This window comes from Limanda limanda, chromosome 19 (genome assembly GCF_963576545.1).
Source record: "Limanda limanda chromosome 19, fLimLim1.1, whole genome shotgun sequence".
NCBI classification, from domain to species: Eukaryota; Metazoa; Chordata; class Actinopteri; order Pleuronectiformes; family Pleuronectidae; genus Limanda; species Limanda limanda.
This window is the reverse complement of record NC_083654.1, coordinates 18784226-18803826: the sequence shown is the minus strand read 5'-3', so window position 1 is coordinate 18803826 and position 19601 is coordinate 18784226. Positions and strand designations below refer to the sequence as shown.

The following is a 19601-nucleotide window of genomic DNA, read 5'->3' as shown; positions in this document are numbered from 1 at the left end:
TACTCTACTACATGGATGCTGCATCAGTCATTTCTGTGCAAATGCTCCTTGTGACAGTTGCTCAGTTTTCTCTGGAGGAATAATTCTGATTGAAAACAGCATATTGTGAGTTCTTCCTGCAGACTCGGCCTCAGATGTAAGGAACAGGCCATCTCTCCCACAGGTGAACACCAGGCTAATGCCTCCGTTTTCAGGAGATCATCACTGCTCAGATCTGATATTGACCGGCTAAATGAGTGATGGGCTTTCTGACTCAGGCGTCAGTCCCTGAGGCTCATAGGATGAATCACTGAGGGGATCCCAGGGTGATGCAAGTCAGAGCTGGACAGCTGGCAGGCACAGAGAGAGAGGGAGAGAGAGAGAGAGAGAGAGAGGGAGAGAGGGGTGTGATGCTGCTCTCCAGTGGCTTTCAGGGGTAATGACATGTACTGCATTTAGATTAGATTAGATTAGATTAGATTCAAATTTATTGTCATTGCATAGTACAAGTATTTATACAACGAAATGCAGTTCTGCATCTAACCAGAAGTGAAAAAAAGGCAGTAAAAGTGCAGAGTATTGTGCATATAAAAGTGAAAATGTAAATAAATAAGATCTGTACAGTAAGAAATATATATGATATAAGAACGATGAATACACTATGAGCAGGATAAATATATGAATATATATAAATATGAATACACTCTAGGTGGGATAATACAGTAGTATTATGCATGGATGCCATCACACATTTGCAGCAAAGGTTTAGGGATTCAGGGGAAGCCACATGAGAAAAAACTGAAAAATGGCATAAAAGGGTGGAAATGCATGTGGAAATAAATCACTGTACATGTGTGATCAGTTATATTTTGCTGTCAAGATCTCACTTTGTCATTAATAATTCCATTTATGATCTGATGGAAGAGATTTGTCCTCAGAGTTGTAAATGAAATGGGTCTGAGGAGCATATCGGTGAGTTATATTTAGGATTTCCTCGATTCCTACACATTCACCCACAAGTTTTCCTTTGTGTTCGATGCCAGAAGACCAGGGGAGTCGTCGCCCTATCCCTCGCACACGACCACCATTATCGTCAGAATCGAATCATCAACGGAGGGCAGACCCAGGGGGGGGGGGGGGGTCCTCATTGTTCCTACCGAGGAGTTGACGTAGGGGCGAGCGGAGGAGACGCTGCAGAACAATGGAGGAATGTTTTCATCTCATCTCTCAGAGGCAGGATGAGGTGATTCCCAGATTTAGTTTCATCGATGCCAACATGTCATTGTGATCTGATTACGACATCTCATATCGTCTGATTCATTCTTGTTTATAGGCACAAGGTTTATCATTTATCATCTGCAAGACATAGAGGAACAAATGAAAAGCCAGAGAATGATTAGAAAAGGATTAATAAATCAAACTGTCTCTTTCAGACCAAGACTTCAGACCTTCTCAGCTCTCAGGTTCAGATTTAGACAAAAAATCCCAGGATTCCCAAACATCTTCCTGTGTATCTGGCATTTCAACTCCTTTCAATTGTTTTAAACATGAAGAGACGCAGCTCAAACTATTTCTGTTTGCCTCAAAACCTTTTCACTGTGTCACATCTGAGCGACTTCAGAAAAACGAACAATTATTCTACTTCTGCAGAATCCACTTCACCTGCTTTTAGTCTCAAGCTTCAACGCTTCAAATCACATGAGTCTGGAGCTAATTTGTTCCAGGACTTCAAACTAAATCTAGAGTTTTATTACTGCAGAAACAAAACTAACGTGAAACTGAAAATCCCTGGAAGATTAATGTAATGAAAGTATTTAGAGACTAAAACTTTCAGACAATGACCAAAGAAAGTGTTTTGCCTGACTTCCATTGACCTCTCAATGATAACCAGGGCTAAAAATCCAGTTACATATAAACCTATAACAATATCTTGAGTTATGAATATGTCAGTGATGATCTAGAGTTTTATTACTTGAACTTTGACACCTCAAAGTCCCTTCAGCACTTCACACTGATCACAACACGTCTTTCCTGATACAATCAATCAAGCGGATCATTATCTGACACTATGAATAGTCTCTGGCATCAATAAACCTATATTTGGATTGACTGGAAAACTACAAAGAGATAGAGAACATTTCTGCGAACACCCCCCCCCCCCCCGTCCTGACTCACACTTCCCCGTGTTGACTCTGCAGCAGAGAACCTTCTGTGCTGAGGACACTTGCAGCACCAGGTCAGGACGGAGGATCTGTCTCTAAGTCAACACGGGCAGACATCACAGATGGCTGGCGCTGCCCTGACAGCGGGTCGGGCCTGTGATGGAGACTCCTGGACCATTTGTTGTCTGCTTTGCTTTATATACTGAGCGACCGGAGTCAAGTCCCCCGAAGCACAAAGGCCCGGGTCAATAACGTGAAGTGATCTGCTGGGTCAAAAGACTTGGTTTGGTTCCAGCCATTGTCGGAGGGGTGTTTTTCTTTCAAAGAGAGCATGCAATCCCCTTGTCTGCACTCACGCTCAGCTCCTGAGTATTTCCTGAGGAGGAAACAATAAGACAATAGCAGCGAGTGGCTCGCTGGTCTGCATAAAGGAGCACCATCAAATATTATGATATGCAAAGAAGCTGTGGCTAGCGGTAAACAATGCAGCGCCCAAAATACAGAGGAGGTTTTGCAGGAAGTTTTGATTAACTGTAAAGGTTCCAGAGGAGCTTTAATCCTCAAAGAGCTTTAAGCTGCAGAAACAAAACTAACGTGAAACTGAAAATCTCTGGATGATTCATGAACTGAAAGTTATTAGAGACTTAAACTTTCAGACAATGACCAAAGAAAGTGTTTTGCCTGACTTTCATTGACCTCTCAAGGAAAACCAGGGATCCAGTCATATATAGACCTATAACAATATTTTGAGTTATGATTATGTCAGTGATGAGGCAACACTGCAAGAATTATTTGCACAAGAATAAAAACTATTAAATAACAAGAAAAACGGTTTATTCAAGCAGTTTTGAAATGCAAAGATGAATACAATATATTATGAATTCTCTTCAATAGAGGTAAACGAAAAACCAAAATATTAGAACGTCTATGTGGAGGCAACAAAGCAAAGCTATTTTTAAATATTTCTAAACGAGTTGGGATCATTTCTTTGTTTACTTTACTTTAGTTTGGATTCAGCAACAAGTGTTTTTCAATAACTTATGCAAAATTAACATTTCATTGAAATCTTTAGAAGGTTTGCATACTTATCCTTATGGAGATGGCAAACGCAGTTAGCATGAAAACACCTGCAACTTTTTTGTGGAAGAATTTAACGACCAGTCACACAAAGCAGCATCGACACATATCTGCAGGATTCACACATTTGCAGGGAGTTCACTTTATTTCTATAAACCATTAACTAAACCCATTAATCTTCCCAGTTTACCCCAAACACGCATCAAACACGTCTAAATACCAAACGGCACACTTCCTGTCCGGCTCTGAAACACTTCCTCATGGAGCAGCCGCTGACCTCTTATCAGCTCGGCTCAGCTTTGCTCTCGGACCGGTTGGAACCGGTTGGAACACCAGTGTCCACAGCGGCTGATGAATGGGAACCACAAGGCTCCGTTACCGCCTCTGTGCGCCGCCATTAAAAGAATAAAATAACAAAAAACAAGGTGATAACAACTCTGGACCTTTGTCCTTTTCAATCCATGAGCCCGCTGATTAAATTCCATCCACGTTATTCATAACCCCCCCCCCCTCAGCTGACTGACTGGAGCGGGTCAGTCCTCTCGACCCGGGGGGGGAAGGCCCCTCACACGGGTGGAATAGCAACCAAATGTCACATCAGATAGGAGGAGAAGGATTGTGTCTGGCCCCTGGATTGTGTGTTGTTGTCGTGGAGTCGTGGGTAAAGTCTAAATGTCTCAGGGAGGTCCTGCCCCTGTCACCATGACGATGAGGCATCACGTACTCAACGCTTTCTTTGGGTATCAGGCCAACAAATGAAAACAACTAATTTCCTCACGACCCCGGGGGCAGACATAACACAACTTTCGGCTTCTCTGAACGTGGTTGATGCAGGAAAGCACGTACGGCACAGCCGAGAGCCGGAGTGGCTCAGCAGCGGCAACATGGCGTCCTCTCTGATGAGCGCCGTCTGTCCCGGTGCCACCAGGAGACGAGACCCGGGCGGAGAGGGGACGTCTCTGAACCAGAGGACAATAGAAGCAGACACAGGGAATGATAATGGATTCACAAACTGGGCTCTACCAGCCTGACGCTCCATCTGATTACATCCACAGTCACTAATACTAATGATTCTTTATTATCCACAGTCAAGATGTGAGATATTATACATGATCTGGACCAGACAGGTCAAAAGCTCAGAGTACACAACATGTTGTCAAAGATTAAACCAAAGAAAGCAGATTTTCTTTAAATGCTAAATCTTCTTCCACCAAGTAACGAGTACCTGTAACTACCAGAAAAATGTTGTGTGTAAAATGTATATTTCCCTTGTAGAAATAAATGTACAAAGTGACAAAAATACTCAACAGGCACCTCACAACTGTATAATAAGTACAATAAGTCATGTATTCTATTCCTGTGCTGTTAGATCATTTTAAAGATGCAATTCAGAGCCATCATCAACTCTTAATCTCCCATATCAGATCTAGTTAAATTTAAATAATCCCTAAACAACAGAACTTGAAGGTCGTCGAGGTCACAGACGCCATCATGACTGATTCTCATCATTGGAGTGGACCCACTTTAAGCTGCAGATTTTCCCCAAAAGTCTTAATAAAAATCATCTGAAGGACTTTAAGTGAATGTGGACTCGGACGATTTGGCTCTGGCTTTTAACACCGACAATTTCTTCTGTCCTGATGAAGTGTTTCCAGACTCTCTCACCTTTAATGACTAAGATCAGGAAACTGGAAGGGAAGGATGAATCTGAAGGGAGAGGGATGTTGGAGCTCAAGAGCACAGAGGAGGCAGCAGATGGATGGAGACGGGAATGAGGCAGGAAATTATTTCAAAATCATTTTCACAAGTCGAGCATTTTCAAGTTTTCTGCAGTGATGAAGCAGAAAGTGAGAAAACAGTCGCAGGACCAGGAAGTGTTTATACTGCAAAAGAGTTTTTATTTCAACTGACTGTCGAGTCTGTACAGGAGAACAATTTGTACATAAATAGGCAACAGTTATAAATATCAGCTGCTCAGCTGGTACAAAACTAAAAAAAGAACATATCGTACAGTATCTACATGTGTGGGTTCTGTACATCGTCTCTGGGTGGATCGTCCGAACTCGTCCATTCACACGTTATCGCTGCACATGTGAACCCAGCGGGTGCAGAGTCGGAGTCCAGGGGAACATGTGGCATTTAGACAACAGTGGTCTGAGGGGGGGGGGGGGGGGGCAGCTTCAGGGAGAAGCCAACAAAAGGAGCTGGGGTTATTGAGCTGGGCCTCTCGCTGCAGTGTGATGGCATTTCTAAAAGTCCAGAGGGAATTATTAGTTGCTGGGTGTCTCCTTAGATATTGCAGCACACACACACACACAAACGATATTCCTCATGAGTGTTCATGGCACTGGGTGTGAAAATAAACATGTTATCCATCTCGTTCACATTAGCTGTTGGTGACACTTCTGTTGTGCACATCGAACACTGGGGCTATTTACAGCTCAGGATGACCTCACGACCTCAGAACAGTTCTGACAGCTTCAGCTGCAGAAAAGAGTTTTTTATTGACACAGCAAATTAACACATTTCCTTATGTAAGACAAAACCCTCTTTACACACCTTCAGGGCTTCGCTAACGAACGTGCACGACCCTGTGAGGCGATAGAGAATTAATTCTCACATGCACGACCACGCAGAGTGTGTCACGCCTCCTGTGATGTGCACATCCACAGTAGAAACCTGCAGAAGCTGCCCCCCCACACACAGCTTCACAGAGACTCCATCGCTCTGACAGCAGATGAGTCATCAGCAGCAGCTCACACTTGGTCCCTGAAAATTGAAAAACATTCACAGCGGGGGGGGTGCGGACAATGTGCAGAGCGTTCAGTGGGTGAAGAGCCGGCGATGAATATGAATTTCACACGTTTTGTTCTTAGAAAACACTTCTGCAGCAGAAATCCTCCCTCAGGCTCCTGCTGCCACCTCCTAGCGCCCTCTTGTGTGCCAAGTGGGAACTGAAGGTGAGCTGTGTCACTTACATAACTTTAACAACACACCCATCTTCACACCAACTGTGGGTTTTATACGTTTTAACCAAAGGTCTGGAGGCTCTTTGATAAACGAGCCAATGTGCAAATGTTTCTAAAACTGAGAGAAACAAATTCACTCCGGGCTGTGATGTTAATTAAAAAGGAAAAAGATGATAAATAAAAAGGTAAAATGTGAGCAATACTTTGGCATAACTCCTCTCACCCGGGGTTTATGTACAAAGGAATCTGGGGAGGATTCTTCAGTAACAACAGTGAAGAACTCAAACGAGTACGTACAGTAGTTTCAAGCACATTCTTCATATTTGATCCTTTACAGAATAAGAACCTCAGAGTTTCTTCTGGGTTTAATGGTGTGAAAAAGTGGACGGGGTCACACCAGAGTCAAAAAACAAGGCAGATTAAATTCAGTGCAATGTGCAAAGTTAAATTTAAGGAGCATGGGTTAAAAGCAACGACAGAAAGGAAAGAGGAAGCCACTGAGCAGCCGAGTGTGTCCGAGGAGGAATAAATCCTCACTCGAGCTCACAGACACAGAATCGTGTTCATGGGAAAATCGTCAAAGCAGCAAAACAAATCGTTTTTTTTAAATATCAAAACCACTTTCTTTAAAACTTTCTCTCTGTTTGCATTAAAGAAACATTTCAACACCTCAGGAAACACACATTTTAATTTTCCTGTCGGGGGTTAAGACGAGAGGAACGATTCAATCTCGTGTCTGTGCAGGAGAAGTGAAGCCGTGCTGCAATAAACACAATCCAATTATCTCAATGTTCTGCTCAATATTCTGTCAATGACAACAAAATCAAACATGATATTCAATTTAAACTGTGATTCTGTGTCTGTTAAACCACTACAGGATCATTGTGGCTGATAATCTGTTCAGGCCGACCTTGGATCGATAACTCTCCCGTGATTATCGGGAAGGTCGATTCAGATCCCGACTCTCGCTTCATATTTTCTGCACAGACACGAGAGGGAGAGAAGTGAATAATTGTGTTTCTCCAGAACGTCTCCATTCCGAGCTGCGGTTGGCACACGACAAATCAATATCTCAAACCGGAGGATGCGAGCGTGGCACTGATGCTGGTTTTCTCCTCCACAGCCACTGATTTCACTCGTCTCAGGCAAAGAGCGTCTCCAACGTTTACAAAGAGCAGAAGTCAAAGCTGCATGTTGCTCGTGAGTGGGGGGGGGGTGCAGCTTTGAAGTCGACTGAGGAGAAGGAGCGATCGACCTGGAGGCCTCGAGCTGATGAAGAGCGAGTTACGCTGATGAACGCTAACTCCTCTTCTTCTCACACTAATCGTTTATTTCAGTTCGTCACTGTTGCTTCACTTTTTAAAAAACAGGTTTTCTCTCCAGCAAGTGCAACAGAATGAGTTTGAGAGTCAGGGGCCATGAAGGCATCTGGATGTTGGCACGAGAATGAGGTGGACCTCTGGGAAACACCAGGAACTTGACATGGCGTTCCAGAGGCTGAGGATGGAGCCTTCTCCACCTGATCTCCACCACCGCTGCTCTTTTACATGAACTTCCATCTGAATCACTGCAGGATTGTTGCAGAGACATAGCCGGGACCCAGGGGGCGCTCTGTCCTGCATCGAGTCCTAAAGGTCCAGAGCATCTCTGCCTCCGCTGCTTCACCCCCCCCCACTGGTCAGGACGAGTGGCTCTAGGTCTCTGATTGGCTCGATTCATCTTGGGGTTTCCTTCACAGAGTGGCCAGGATGCGTGAGAAGGAGATGACGACGGAGAGGGAGGTCTGACCCACGCCGAGCACCAGAGCCTCCAGCGGCGCCATGTCCTTCCCCGCCACGCGGTAAACTCCGGCCACCGCCGCGCCTGACGGGAGAAGAAACACACAACAGCAGCGTTAACACAATCTCAGAAAGTGCTGTAAAAACAACATTATATATTGTCGCTTCTCCCTCTTATCATCACAAACACACACGATACAAACGTTTTAAGATCAGTGCGACTTGTGGTTCTTGGGGATTATCTCCTATTTACAGTGAATATTAATGTCAATAAATCCTTAGAACTGCAGAATCTTCACGTTCTAATAAATAACAACTTTTTTTAATCGTGGATTAAGACAAAACTATTGTTCACATTAAAAACTCTTGGGGCTTTAAAAGTTTTAAATCTTGGTTCTTCTTCACGACATGTTCCTTTCTTTGCTCCTGCTCTGCTGAGACCGTCTCTTATTTGAATCCAGTCTTGTGTAAACATCAGTGTGTGTGTGTGTGTGTGTGTGTGTGTGTGTGCTCAACGTCAATAGTCTCATCTCCCCGATCGCTTCACATTAATAATAAAGTGTCTTGCTATTTTAGAGGAGGGGGGGGTGTCTAGCTTGCAGCTCCTGCTCCAGGAGATTTGGGTTTGTTTACACTCTGCTCCGACAAGTCTGAATAATATCTGGTGCAACCCGGGAACATCCTGACACACTTTGGCTGTTGTCTCCAGTTCAACTCTCTGATTGGTCGACTGATCCGACCACAGCCACAATGTGACTGGTCAGACGAACACCAGGGTTTTACCCACAACAAGGACAATGCTACATCAGGAGCTAACTGGGATTATAGTCTAATTGGCCTGAGCAGACGATGACATTTTCACAGATTCACAATTACCTCCACAGTTTACCTCCACATTCTGTTGTCGTCTGCGTTTGTTTGTCCGTCTGTTATTTAGTAAGATTATCTACTGGACAGATTAACATGAAACCTAATGGAATGATGCATTGTGGGAAGAACACATTAAGTTTTGGTGAATTTCCTTAATAAAAACCTGGATCTAGTGAATTTAAATGAGGTTTCATAAGGTGACTGTTGGGCTCTATTTCCTGCTATTCTCGTTTCTCTAATAATCGGATTTCTAAATTTGTTCGGTTCCCAAACTAATTACGAACCGAGCTCCATCAAACACAGTTGATCCCTCTGAGTAAACATCAGTAGCATCCTACAGGTTCAAGATCGAGCCGCCTTAAGCATTTTGCAAATCACAGCTCGGGGTTCGTCCCTCGAAAGCAAAACTGTAAAATATTGTTTCCATTTTCTTCTTCAAGGTTTAAAGCCAAAAATATTGTGATATTTAATTTTGTCAGACGGAGACGAAGGTTCCTATGACATGTAAACAAAACCTCTCTCTCTCTATTCCTCTCTCTCTCCTTCCCTCTCTGTCTGTCAGGTCGTGTCTCTCTCTAGTTGACAGGAGTGAACACACTAACTCTCAGCTTCCTGTTCTCTCTCTCTCTCTCCTTCGCTGTCATCGCCCTTCCTCTTCTTCTTGGGTGACGCTGAGGTCGGCTTAAAAAAAGAACGAATAATAGAATATCAAAAAAAAAAAGAAGTGGAGTTGCTGCAACTTACTGGTGATGACGCCTCCGGAGAGGGATGCCAGGAAGCCCACGCTGACCAGCACCAGGGTGATGAGGCGGCCCCTCTTGTGGCGCTGCAGCATGACCAACATGAGCAGCCCCAGCGCCCCGTGGACGAAGAGCGAGGAGAAGAGACACCACAGGAACACCCAGTACCACATCTCTGCCAGGGAGGGGAGAGAGAACACAGGAGGACGGATCAGATACAGACCGGAAACGAGCACCAACAAATACAGCTGGAAAAACATGAAACACAACTTTCTGACAGGGAAGTGTAAGGGAAATATAGCAGTTGACCATAATAATCATGTATTTCCCGTCTGTTTGATCATAATTGAATCTGTAGACACAGTAACCTGATTTTCTCTATGACAATGTAACCTTTATCATGCTGCCTCCTGAACTATTGAATGTGTATTGACCTGATTACCATAGCCACTGTTACCTAAATTTCCTCTGTAGCCACTAAATGCATATTGCCATGATTGCCCTCGACTAGACATTGTTGTATTCGTGTGATCAAAGGATCTCAACCTTTGACTGTTTAACACACCCCATCCAGTATGGGAGTGGTTAGCCAAATGTATAAAGACAGTGAAGTGTTTTCTATCTGGGTGCATATTACAACTAAACCCTGTCGTATGCACCATGCTCGAGCATTAAAGGTGACGATACTGTAAGAGTTTTTGAGACTCGTTTCTTCGTTGGTAGTGGGATTATAGAAATTGCCACGACAGAAGTTTGAGATTTTATTCAGGAACGCTTCAGTAGCGCTTCTAGAAAAACTATACTTTACAGCTATATGCTAACAATAACTATAAAAGTCAGGATTTCTCAGTCAGGAGTTCAGTAAATTATTCAAACGTATATACACACAGTAAACTACACATGTGAACATATATAAAATCACATTTGACACAGGATTAGAAATCTCATCTCAGTGGAGAATATGAAAACATGATTCCCTGGATAAGTAAAGATTAAATGTCCCTGTAACTCAAAGAATGAGATGATAGAATATTATCATGTAATATCGTCCGCTGGCAGATTTCCTGATACATTTTTACAGATTTACACTTTACAGATCCGGGTGCAGAGCTGCTGTCAGAGCGGTGCACGTTTCAATCTGCAGACGCCACAATCTCAGTCAGGGCTCATCAGGGAAGCAGCCGACCACGGTAATGGATCCGAGGTGAGACACTTATATAAAAACTGTCTGCAAGTGAGATTTCAGCCGAGCTGCTGTGAGATACTTGCATCCTGCAGGGTCAAGATTCAGCCGATTTAATAGATGATGCCATTAGAAAGTAATTAAAGTAAAAAGCTTTGCAGAAGCTCTGAGGTCAAAGCCATTCAATGTGTCTCCCTCCTCACCCTCCTCTGTCTCACGGGTCGTTTTTGCATAAAGAGTTCTGGCTTCACCGCACTTCTGAACCTCTGAGGAGCCGCCAGCTGGCCGTGAGATTATTCAAGGAGAAAAGAGATCGGCCGAGGATGAGGACCAATCCAAAGCACGGGAATGTGTGTAAAGGCCGGAAACAGGTCGTTGTTGTGTGGTGTAAACATCCAAAAGACCCAGTTCTACGACAGAGTATTTCTCATGGAGCCCAGAGGGATTTTAGCATATCCATTTAACCTGGTTGTCCCACAGTCCACCGAGCGCCTGCATCCACTTATTGATCTGCCAGTGGAGCCGGGAGAGACGTGACAGTGCGGTGACACAACAAGCTTCTGTTCTGCACCACTGGACACAATCAGGTCACGCATCACCGGCCGTCCACCGAGGAAGAGGAGGGAGACGTCCGCGACGGGACACAAGAGTGGTGGAGGACACTGGGTCTCTCAGTTCTGTTAACTATGCTTCCCTCTGTCCTCGGAGCCCTGACCCCGACACTGATGGAGGTCCGACGCCCCCGAGGACGTTCAGATCCTCGTGATGCGTCTTGGAGGAGACGAGAGGAGAGGCAGTGAATCAAGAAGCTCAGAGAAGAGGGCAAACCTCCACTCAGGCTAATCCCTCATCTCACCGTGGTGGAGACTTTGAAATATAAAAATTCCGGCAACGCTCCTTAGATCGACAAAAATGTGAGACTCGATATTTTACAGTTTAAACTTAATATATACATAATAAATAATCAATTAAATAGAAAACACCTCAAAGGATTTGCCATCGTGGAGACATTCACAAGCAGGATAGCATTTAAAAGCAGGTCGCAAATGCAGAGATTATAAAATAAAAGGGTAATTTATTAATATTATAAGAAGTTCTTTAACTAACAAACAAAACACGAGGCTTACGCGGGGATACAAAGCTCAGGAGATCAGGACAGCACCATGGAAGACAGGAGGGAAGATGAACAGACACCGCAGGAAACACAGAGAAGGCAGGGGCAATTGAACACAGGTGTAACACATGAGGGCAGAGGAAGACAATCACCGACAGGAAGTGAAGACAGAAACAACACACAAGGAACAGACTACAAAATAAAACAGGAAACAGAAACAGAGTGCAAACATGAAAACAACTCAAACAAACAACAGAGATCTACAAGATAACCATGAAACACTCTTGCCTGACAAATACAACCTAAATAGCCAGGCTGTTTGCCAGACTGTTACATCATCAGGCTCCCTTCCTCCACAAAGCTTCATGAATATCAGTTCAGTCGTTTTTAAATAATCTTGCTGACAATTAAACAAACTATTCAACCTCACACTTCTCAGTTTTTAAAAGCTTTTTCTTTCCTAGACTTTGACCAAACTAATTCAAAACGTAGAAACTGCAACAGCTCCGCTTCACAATATTCAGATTTGATAGATTTAAATATAAATCGAGAAAATAACGGGTTAGGAATCAATTATTCAAATCCTTGTTAATTAGGGACCCGAGTAATTAAACTGATGCATCGGTAATCAGATCATTTATATGCACATTTATTACATTTTCCTGATCATGTTTTTGGAGATTCTGACTGTCTGAGCTTTACATATCACAGAGGAGAATGTCTAAACCATTGCACTCTCACGTCTACATGAGTAATGACTCTGTCTGACACGAGCAGCTGCAGAGAACTTAATGCCAGTAAAATCTGTCTTTGTGGCTAAATGGGGACCAGTCACCCGCCGAGCTGCATGTCCAGGAACCGTCAGACCAACATTTACATTTGCAGGAATCTCTGCTGCACTTCTTGATGAATCACAAGCCTGATGTAATGTGATCAAGTGTTAAGTGAAGAAGCACAGGGGGAAGATTGGTGGGGCGAGATGCTGGGAGAGGAAAATCCACGGCTGGTTATTTCCCCTGCCTGATGGAAATGGGTCTCGGCAGGTCATTTATTTCGGTTTAGCAGGTGAGCTGAACGTTAAATCCCAGGGCAGAGGCAGTGCATGCCTCAGCTCAGAGAGAGAGAGAGATGTGCTGTGTCATGTTAACAGCGAACACACAGTCCGAGCTCGGCATTAACTTCTGCTAATCCGCAACCAGGAGGCCGAGGTCTCTCTCTCCGTCAGCACGGCAGCTTTAGAGCTCGTCTGTCAACAGGGACACATTTAAAAAGCAGGTCGCTCGATAAGAGGTCAGGTGAGAGATTTTTGCATGAGCACGCATGTCAGGCCAAATGCAGAACGCACACAAAACACAGATTCACAAAGCGGGAGCCCTGCAGGGGATTGGAGCTCGGCTGTCAGGAGGAAGAATGATGGTTCTGACCTGAGAGAGAGAGAGGGAGAGGGAGAGCTGGGATATGAACACAGCATCCTGTCCATGTTCTTAACCAAGTAACCGAGTTTAACAAATTACCAAACGTGTGCATCGGGCTTATTCAAGGGGCTGATATCTATGAATGTGCAATTTGGTGAAGCTTGATTAAATCTAAGGGAACATTTGGGCCCCGGCTGTTTGTTGGTTTATAAGTAAGACTGTGCAAAAACCACTGGATGGATAAACACAACACTTAGTGGAAGGATGAGGGAGGAACCCAAGAAGATCCAACCAGGGGTGGATCCAGGAATATCTTTTACTCTCTTTAACATTTTCACCATTTCCTCAGGGATTTTTGATGACTGACGGTTCTGCAGATCCACATAAAAATCCAGATCGAGTGAATCCAAAGTTGGACAGTTGGGGTCAGTGGTTTAGGCACAAACACAGTTTCCTGTCAATGTGCCCTGGGTGGAGCTACAAATGTAAACATGGATACTGGGAACATATTTCTGCAGGTTATCTAACCATGATAAATAGACTAGGTTGACACAACAGTCTGAAAATAGAGTAAAAGCCTTTTTACCGCAGTGAAATACAAGTATGACCTCTTTTACAAACCACAAAATAAATGACCTGCATGTTCTGCTCAGGCACACAAATCATAAACAGGAAATTCAGCAGTTTGAGGAACTCCTCCGGGCCTCAGAGAAATGTTTAAGGTCTTTATGCATCTTAAAACGTAAGATCTAAATCTACATATGGAGCCTGTCCCTCTTGTTCAGGCTGCAGATCTGCTTCCGCAAAACTCTACATGCGCTGCAGCTTCCTGCTGAGTCAGCATCACTCACTGCCTCTTTTTTATGTTCTTCTGCTCGATGTGCGTTTCTCCACACGGGGAAACAGCTGCACTTCACAACCTGGGTCTGTGCCAACTCGCATATGACCACACGTCCGCCCAACTCTCGCACTGCAGGGAGGAACTGGAGAATTTCTGTAATCTTGTATTTATACAACAAGCAGCACCGACCAATCCTGTGGCTTCTTGAGACAAATCTAACTTCACCATATTTGAACAGCAGCTTTCTTGTGTCTATTTCTCTCTGAGGAAGTTTGGACCGTCTGCAGACGAGATAGGAAACCCAACATTTCCTTTTTTGTCTATAAATTGTTTTTTTTAAATAATTTGAAATGGTCAAACTCATCTTCCTCAAAGCTTCTTAACACATGAGGCACTTGTTCTATAAGTCATCATATTCGGTTTAGGGTTCAGCCGGAAATGGAAAGAAACATTGACAGGATTCTCTATCTAGTGTTCAGCTTTATCCCCGACAACTAACCAGCAACATATAGAACAGAATAGAAAGGACAAAATAGAATAGAGATTATGAGGACAGACAATCATATGACAGACAGAGTCATAACAATAAGCAACAACATAATAACATTGTGGAATGGATTTCATTTCAGATCTTCTTTTCTCTGCACCACATCATTCACTGGGAAATCAGTGAAAATGTAAAATTGCCTATCTCGCAGAAATATCTATTCCATTCCACATCCTTCCACAAAGTTCCGTGGTAATCCGACCCCTAGTTTTTGTGTAATCTTGCTTACAAAAATACAAACCATCACAAAAACGAACATAACTTCCTTGGTGGAGATACTAATCTGTGGAGAAACTGAAACCTGACCAGTCACAGAGGGAAATGAAGCGGACCCACAGATCCCAGCAACCTCCAAGTCTCCAGAGTAGTTATAATATAAACTAGATTTAAAGAAAGTGGTGAATGAAATTCCCTGAATCTGCACCAGAATTTAAAAAGGGATTTCTTCCTTCCACAAAGTTTCGTAGAAAACCTTCGAGTAGTTTTTGTGTAATCTTGTTCACAATCATACAAACACTACCACACCTCCCTGTTCTCTTTTGGGGATTGTTTACAGCAACTTCTGAAGCAGGAACTCACATTTAAAACATCCCACTTCAGCCATCAGTCCAATAAATGATAACCCAGTGTCCTTTCAGAAATACATGACACATTAAAGATGATATCTGTGGATCTGAGCTCCACACAGAGCTGCTGCCTCTCATCGCCCCTTGATTCCCAGACTGCAGATTATTCTATTTTTCTGGTTCCCATGTCATGCACAGTGGACAGACATCTTTTATTCCCCTATAAGAGGAGGTGGTACTAATGCTCCTTTTATTAGGAACACCTCAGCCCCTTTTGCACACTGAGCACCCTAGCAGAAAACATTACAACGTACGTTTGTTTAGATTTACGCACATTACGCACATGTAGTAATGTGCAGCTGAGGAGGTTGAGGATGCTGATGAGGATGATGATGAAGATGAGGGTGGAGGATGACACCACCTTCCATTATTACGCATACCTGCAAAGTGCTGCAGAGTCGCACCTTGCACCCAGAGGCTCAGCACCTGCTGCACCGACAGATTCACAGAATAGTCCCGGCTGGAGCTCATGGTTCCTCCCGGGCCGGCTCGCCTCTCTATCGGGTCGCTGTGCCGGGCTCTGGATGAAGGCATGGAGGAGACCCGGGTGGCATCGAGGGGGGGGTGGATGGTGGGTGGGTGGATGGGAGGGAGGGTGTGAGAGGCGGCTGTTCCCTCGCCTCTACCGGTGCCTCTGCTTCGGCTTCACGTCGCCGGCGGGTCGCTCCATCCTGCTGCGGGGATGAAGTGCTCCTGCATCGGCCACGTTAAAGGGCCACAGCCTGGTTCTCTGTCTGATGGAAGGGGGGGGGGGGGGGTTACGCTTTACGTCCGCTTCATGAATGGGGAAGAGGAAAAAGAAGGCGGTGGCGTTTTTACGCAGGAAATGTGCGTAAAGCTCGTGGGTGGCGCGTAACCACGTCACAGAAGCAGGATTGGATGGAGATCACGTGTGCACCGGTCAGATGGGCCACATGGGAAACGTGGAGGTTTTATATCAGGAGATATGAAATATCATATTCATGAGGGGAAAATTATCAACCAGAGGAAATTTGGGAAGAAGATCCCGAAGTGATTTAGGTCACAGATTCCAAATAACAACTGATAAATATATAAATAAATAAATGTATAAATAAATACAGAAATAAATAAATACAGAAACAAAAAAGGAAATACATAAATTAATACAGAAATAAATAAATAAATATGTTAATAACAACAGAAATGTCTAAAAAAAATTCTTAAATATATTTCCACATTTATTTATTTCTGTATTTATTTATACATTTATCTATTATACTTAAGTCATATATGGTCTTCCATACAGCGTTGCCTGTATGTCACAAATCAAGAGTTCACCTCAGGTTTATAAACAAAGTTCAAAGTTCATGTTCTCCTAGAAAATCTGTTATATTCATATTTACCACTGACTCTTTGTTTTTAATGTTTTGCGTTTGATTATTGCAACTGATAAGACTAATTCTCAAAAAATAATTGTACAAATACGTTTATTATCTAACATCTGGCAACACTGGTACAGATACTTATCTATATTAACACTCAAATACAGTTTAGCTAGCTTCAATTTGAAATATGTAATTCTGTTCTATCCCTTCCATCCCAGTCACACATTACGTTTGTTAGGCAACAGAAAAGAGCACTTTTACACAGGTACAGATAATTATCTTTCATTAACACTCAAATACAGTTTAACTAGCTACAATTTGAAATATGCACGAGCAGTACACACAAATAACAACCACAACAGTATATATAACGTGAATAAACATAATAAAATGTCATGATTTGTGTTGTAATGTTCAATTTTATGTTTAGGCCTGAATAAAGCTACATATGAGGACGCCATCATGGACGACGGACAGATGTAGGAACTCTCTGAGGATGCTGATTGGCTCCTGCTAAGTCACCATAAAAAACACCTGATGTAATAATGACTAATATGATGGGATGGATGTAAGAACACAAAGGAACAGAGGGTTGTAAAGGCAGATGCTGTCTTGAATCGTAGTCTAATAGCCTAAATGTTGAAAATGGACCTGGATTAAAACTTCATTTCACCAAAGACCATTTTAGCCAAAGTGAGTATTAAAAGTTAAATGCGTGTCGGCAGGAGGAGCCTGAGTGTTATGCAGACAGTTAATGTTCTGGAACATTTCTCTGAGGAGCGTGGTATTTTAAGAAGTCGTCCCAGTTCAGACGTACGAGGGCGAGAGGAACATCTGACATTTGACATCTTTTGAGTCTAAAGACTTTTTCCCTCAGGGTAACAGGGTGGGATTCAAGAAGCTGCTGAATAATGAGGAAATATATATATTATATCAATGTATCAGGTACCAGTGAGGTTTTGCTCCTTAAAGTATTTTGAGTACATGCCAGAGAGTCATTTTCTTCCATTTGAAATATAATGTATATATAAATATTCCTTATCTAGGTAGTGTTGCCCTATCTTTGCACGGTGAGCACAGATTCTCACTGTTGCAAGTCAGACACTTTATTTTTCATGGGATATGAAATCTGAAAAATACACAATACAGTAGAAAGCTGCACAATGCACTAAGCACATCCCCCAGGGGATCCCTGAGGACATCAGGTGAACTCTTACTTTCCTTTTCGCCCTGTAGCCGTCGGGTTTTGGAGATATCTGTAACGTGCTCGGTGTCTCTCTGCCCTGAAGAACTGAACAAGACTGAAAAGGTTCAGACACGATATTGAAGAAAGGGGAAAACAACCAAGGTCTAGGTTTTTCTCTACTTTTTGAGAAGCACCATGTTGTTTTTCAACCTTCTCTGTTGTGGATTTGATAAGAAATATTAAAGCAATCAAACCAAATCCTTGAATTGAAGAAAGAAATGAGTGAAGCAGAAATCGTATTGAGCTTCATCAACATGTAACGACCTTAATAACAAGTCTTCCTCAAGGTGTCCGACAACAGAGATTTGATAACTACGTAGAATTGGATTCAAATCATTAGATCAAGCAATCCAAAGAAATAATGTGATTATAATATAGTTTACCCTTATTCATGTGTTATATTGGCTTTTGATTTAGCCTGCATATAACCTATTTAAAAATGTCATGCATATTTTTATTTAAGATGCGTATTTTTATCTGTTTTTCAGCCCAGAGTAATGGAGGACCATACATGACTTAAGTATAAATAAATAAATAAATAAATGTTTAAATAAATACAGAAATAAATAAAAAAGAAAACACAGAAATTAATACAGAAATAAATAAATAAATACGTTTATAACATCAGAAATGTCTAAAATAAATTCTTAAATATATTTCCACATTTGTTTATTTATTTATTTATGTATTTATTTATACATTTATTTATTTATACTTAAGTCATGTATGGTCCTCCATTCAGCGTTGCCTGTATGTCACAAATCACAAGTTGACCTCAGGTTTTTAAACAAAGTTCAAAGTTCATGTCCTCCTAGAAAAACTGTTATATTCATATTTACCACTAACTCTTTGTTTTTAATGTTTTACGTATGATTGTTGCATTTATACCAAAGGGGTCAAACGATTGTTTCCATTGTGATTGAATGAAGAGGCAGTTGTTTGGTTGTGGGGTTGGTCAGCCGGCTGAAGGGAGGGAGGTGGAGCTGCGTGGGCGGAGGAGATGAAGAAGCCGAACACATCAATGGACGCAGCAGTGAGATGAAAGAATCCTTTGACTCTCCCACAGTTTTGCTGAATCTTTGACTCGATCTGAATCCTCTCCGCTCACGGATCCGAGAACAAAAAGATGTATTTACTCCACAACTCTTCTCCTTTTGGTTCGATAACCACAGATCCAAGCGGTGAGAGGTTCATCTGCGTCGCCCTTTATCCCAGAGAGAATACAACTTTGTTTATTAAAGGAGGAGTTGGTTTTATTCCTCCACCACATGGAAAACAAACACGTTATTAACATATCAAATGCAGCCGAGCTCCAGTAGATTTAATGAACCAGCGGCTGATTGATGGAATAAAGGTCAGGCAGGATTTAGGTCAGGAACATAATTAATTGGGGCTGTTTAATAGGGCGACACACAGATTCAAATGTCATGTTAAACGTCTCCTTGCTTTGAAATATCATCCCAGCTGGAAAATGACTCTCTTTGCTCCGAGCGGTGATTCCTGCAGTCGGCCAGCAGGTGGATTCCTTCTTCCACTTTTCCCCTCATGCCTGTAGCTCTATTTAAAGAGCTGCTGGGTTTTTTCTGCTTCTCCAACAACAACATGATTCATGTTCAGGAATCTGCAAAAACAAAACAGCTCACAGGTTAGTGGCTGAGACGATTGTAAGAGTGTCGTCTCACGCCAGTCTCTGACCTTTGCCTGCCCT

General features: G+C 42.8%; 1 protein-coding gene across 1 annotated transcript; it reads right to left on the bottom strand.

Annotated features, from left to right (window-relative positions):
• Nucleotides 1–7919: 7919 nt before the first annotated feature.
• Nucleotides 7920–15835, bottom strand: tmem170b (transmembrane protein 170B). Its single transcript, XM_061093012.1, has 3 exons — nt 15682–15835; nt 9580–9750; nt 7920–8050 (listed from the first exon to the last, which is right to left on the bottom strand). Exons 1-3 carry the CDS (start codon nt 15833–15835, stop codon nt 7920–7922), a joined length of 456 nt encoding a protein of 151 aa, XP_060948995.1.
• Nucleotides 15836–19601: the final 3766 nt, after the last annotated feature.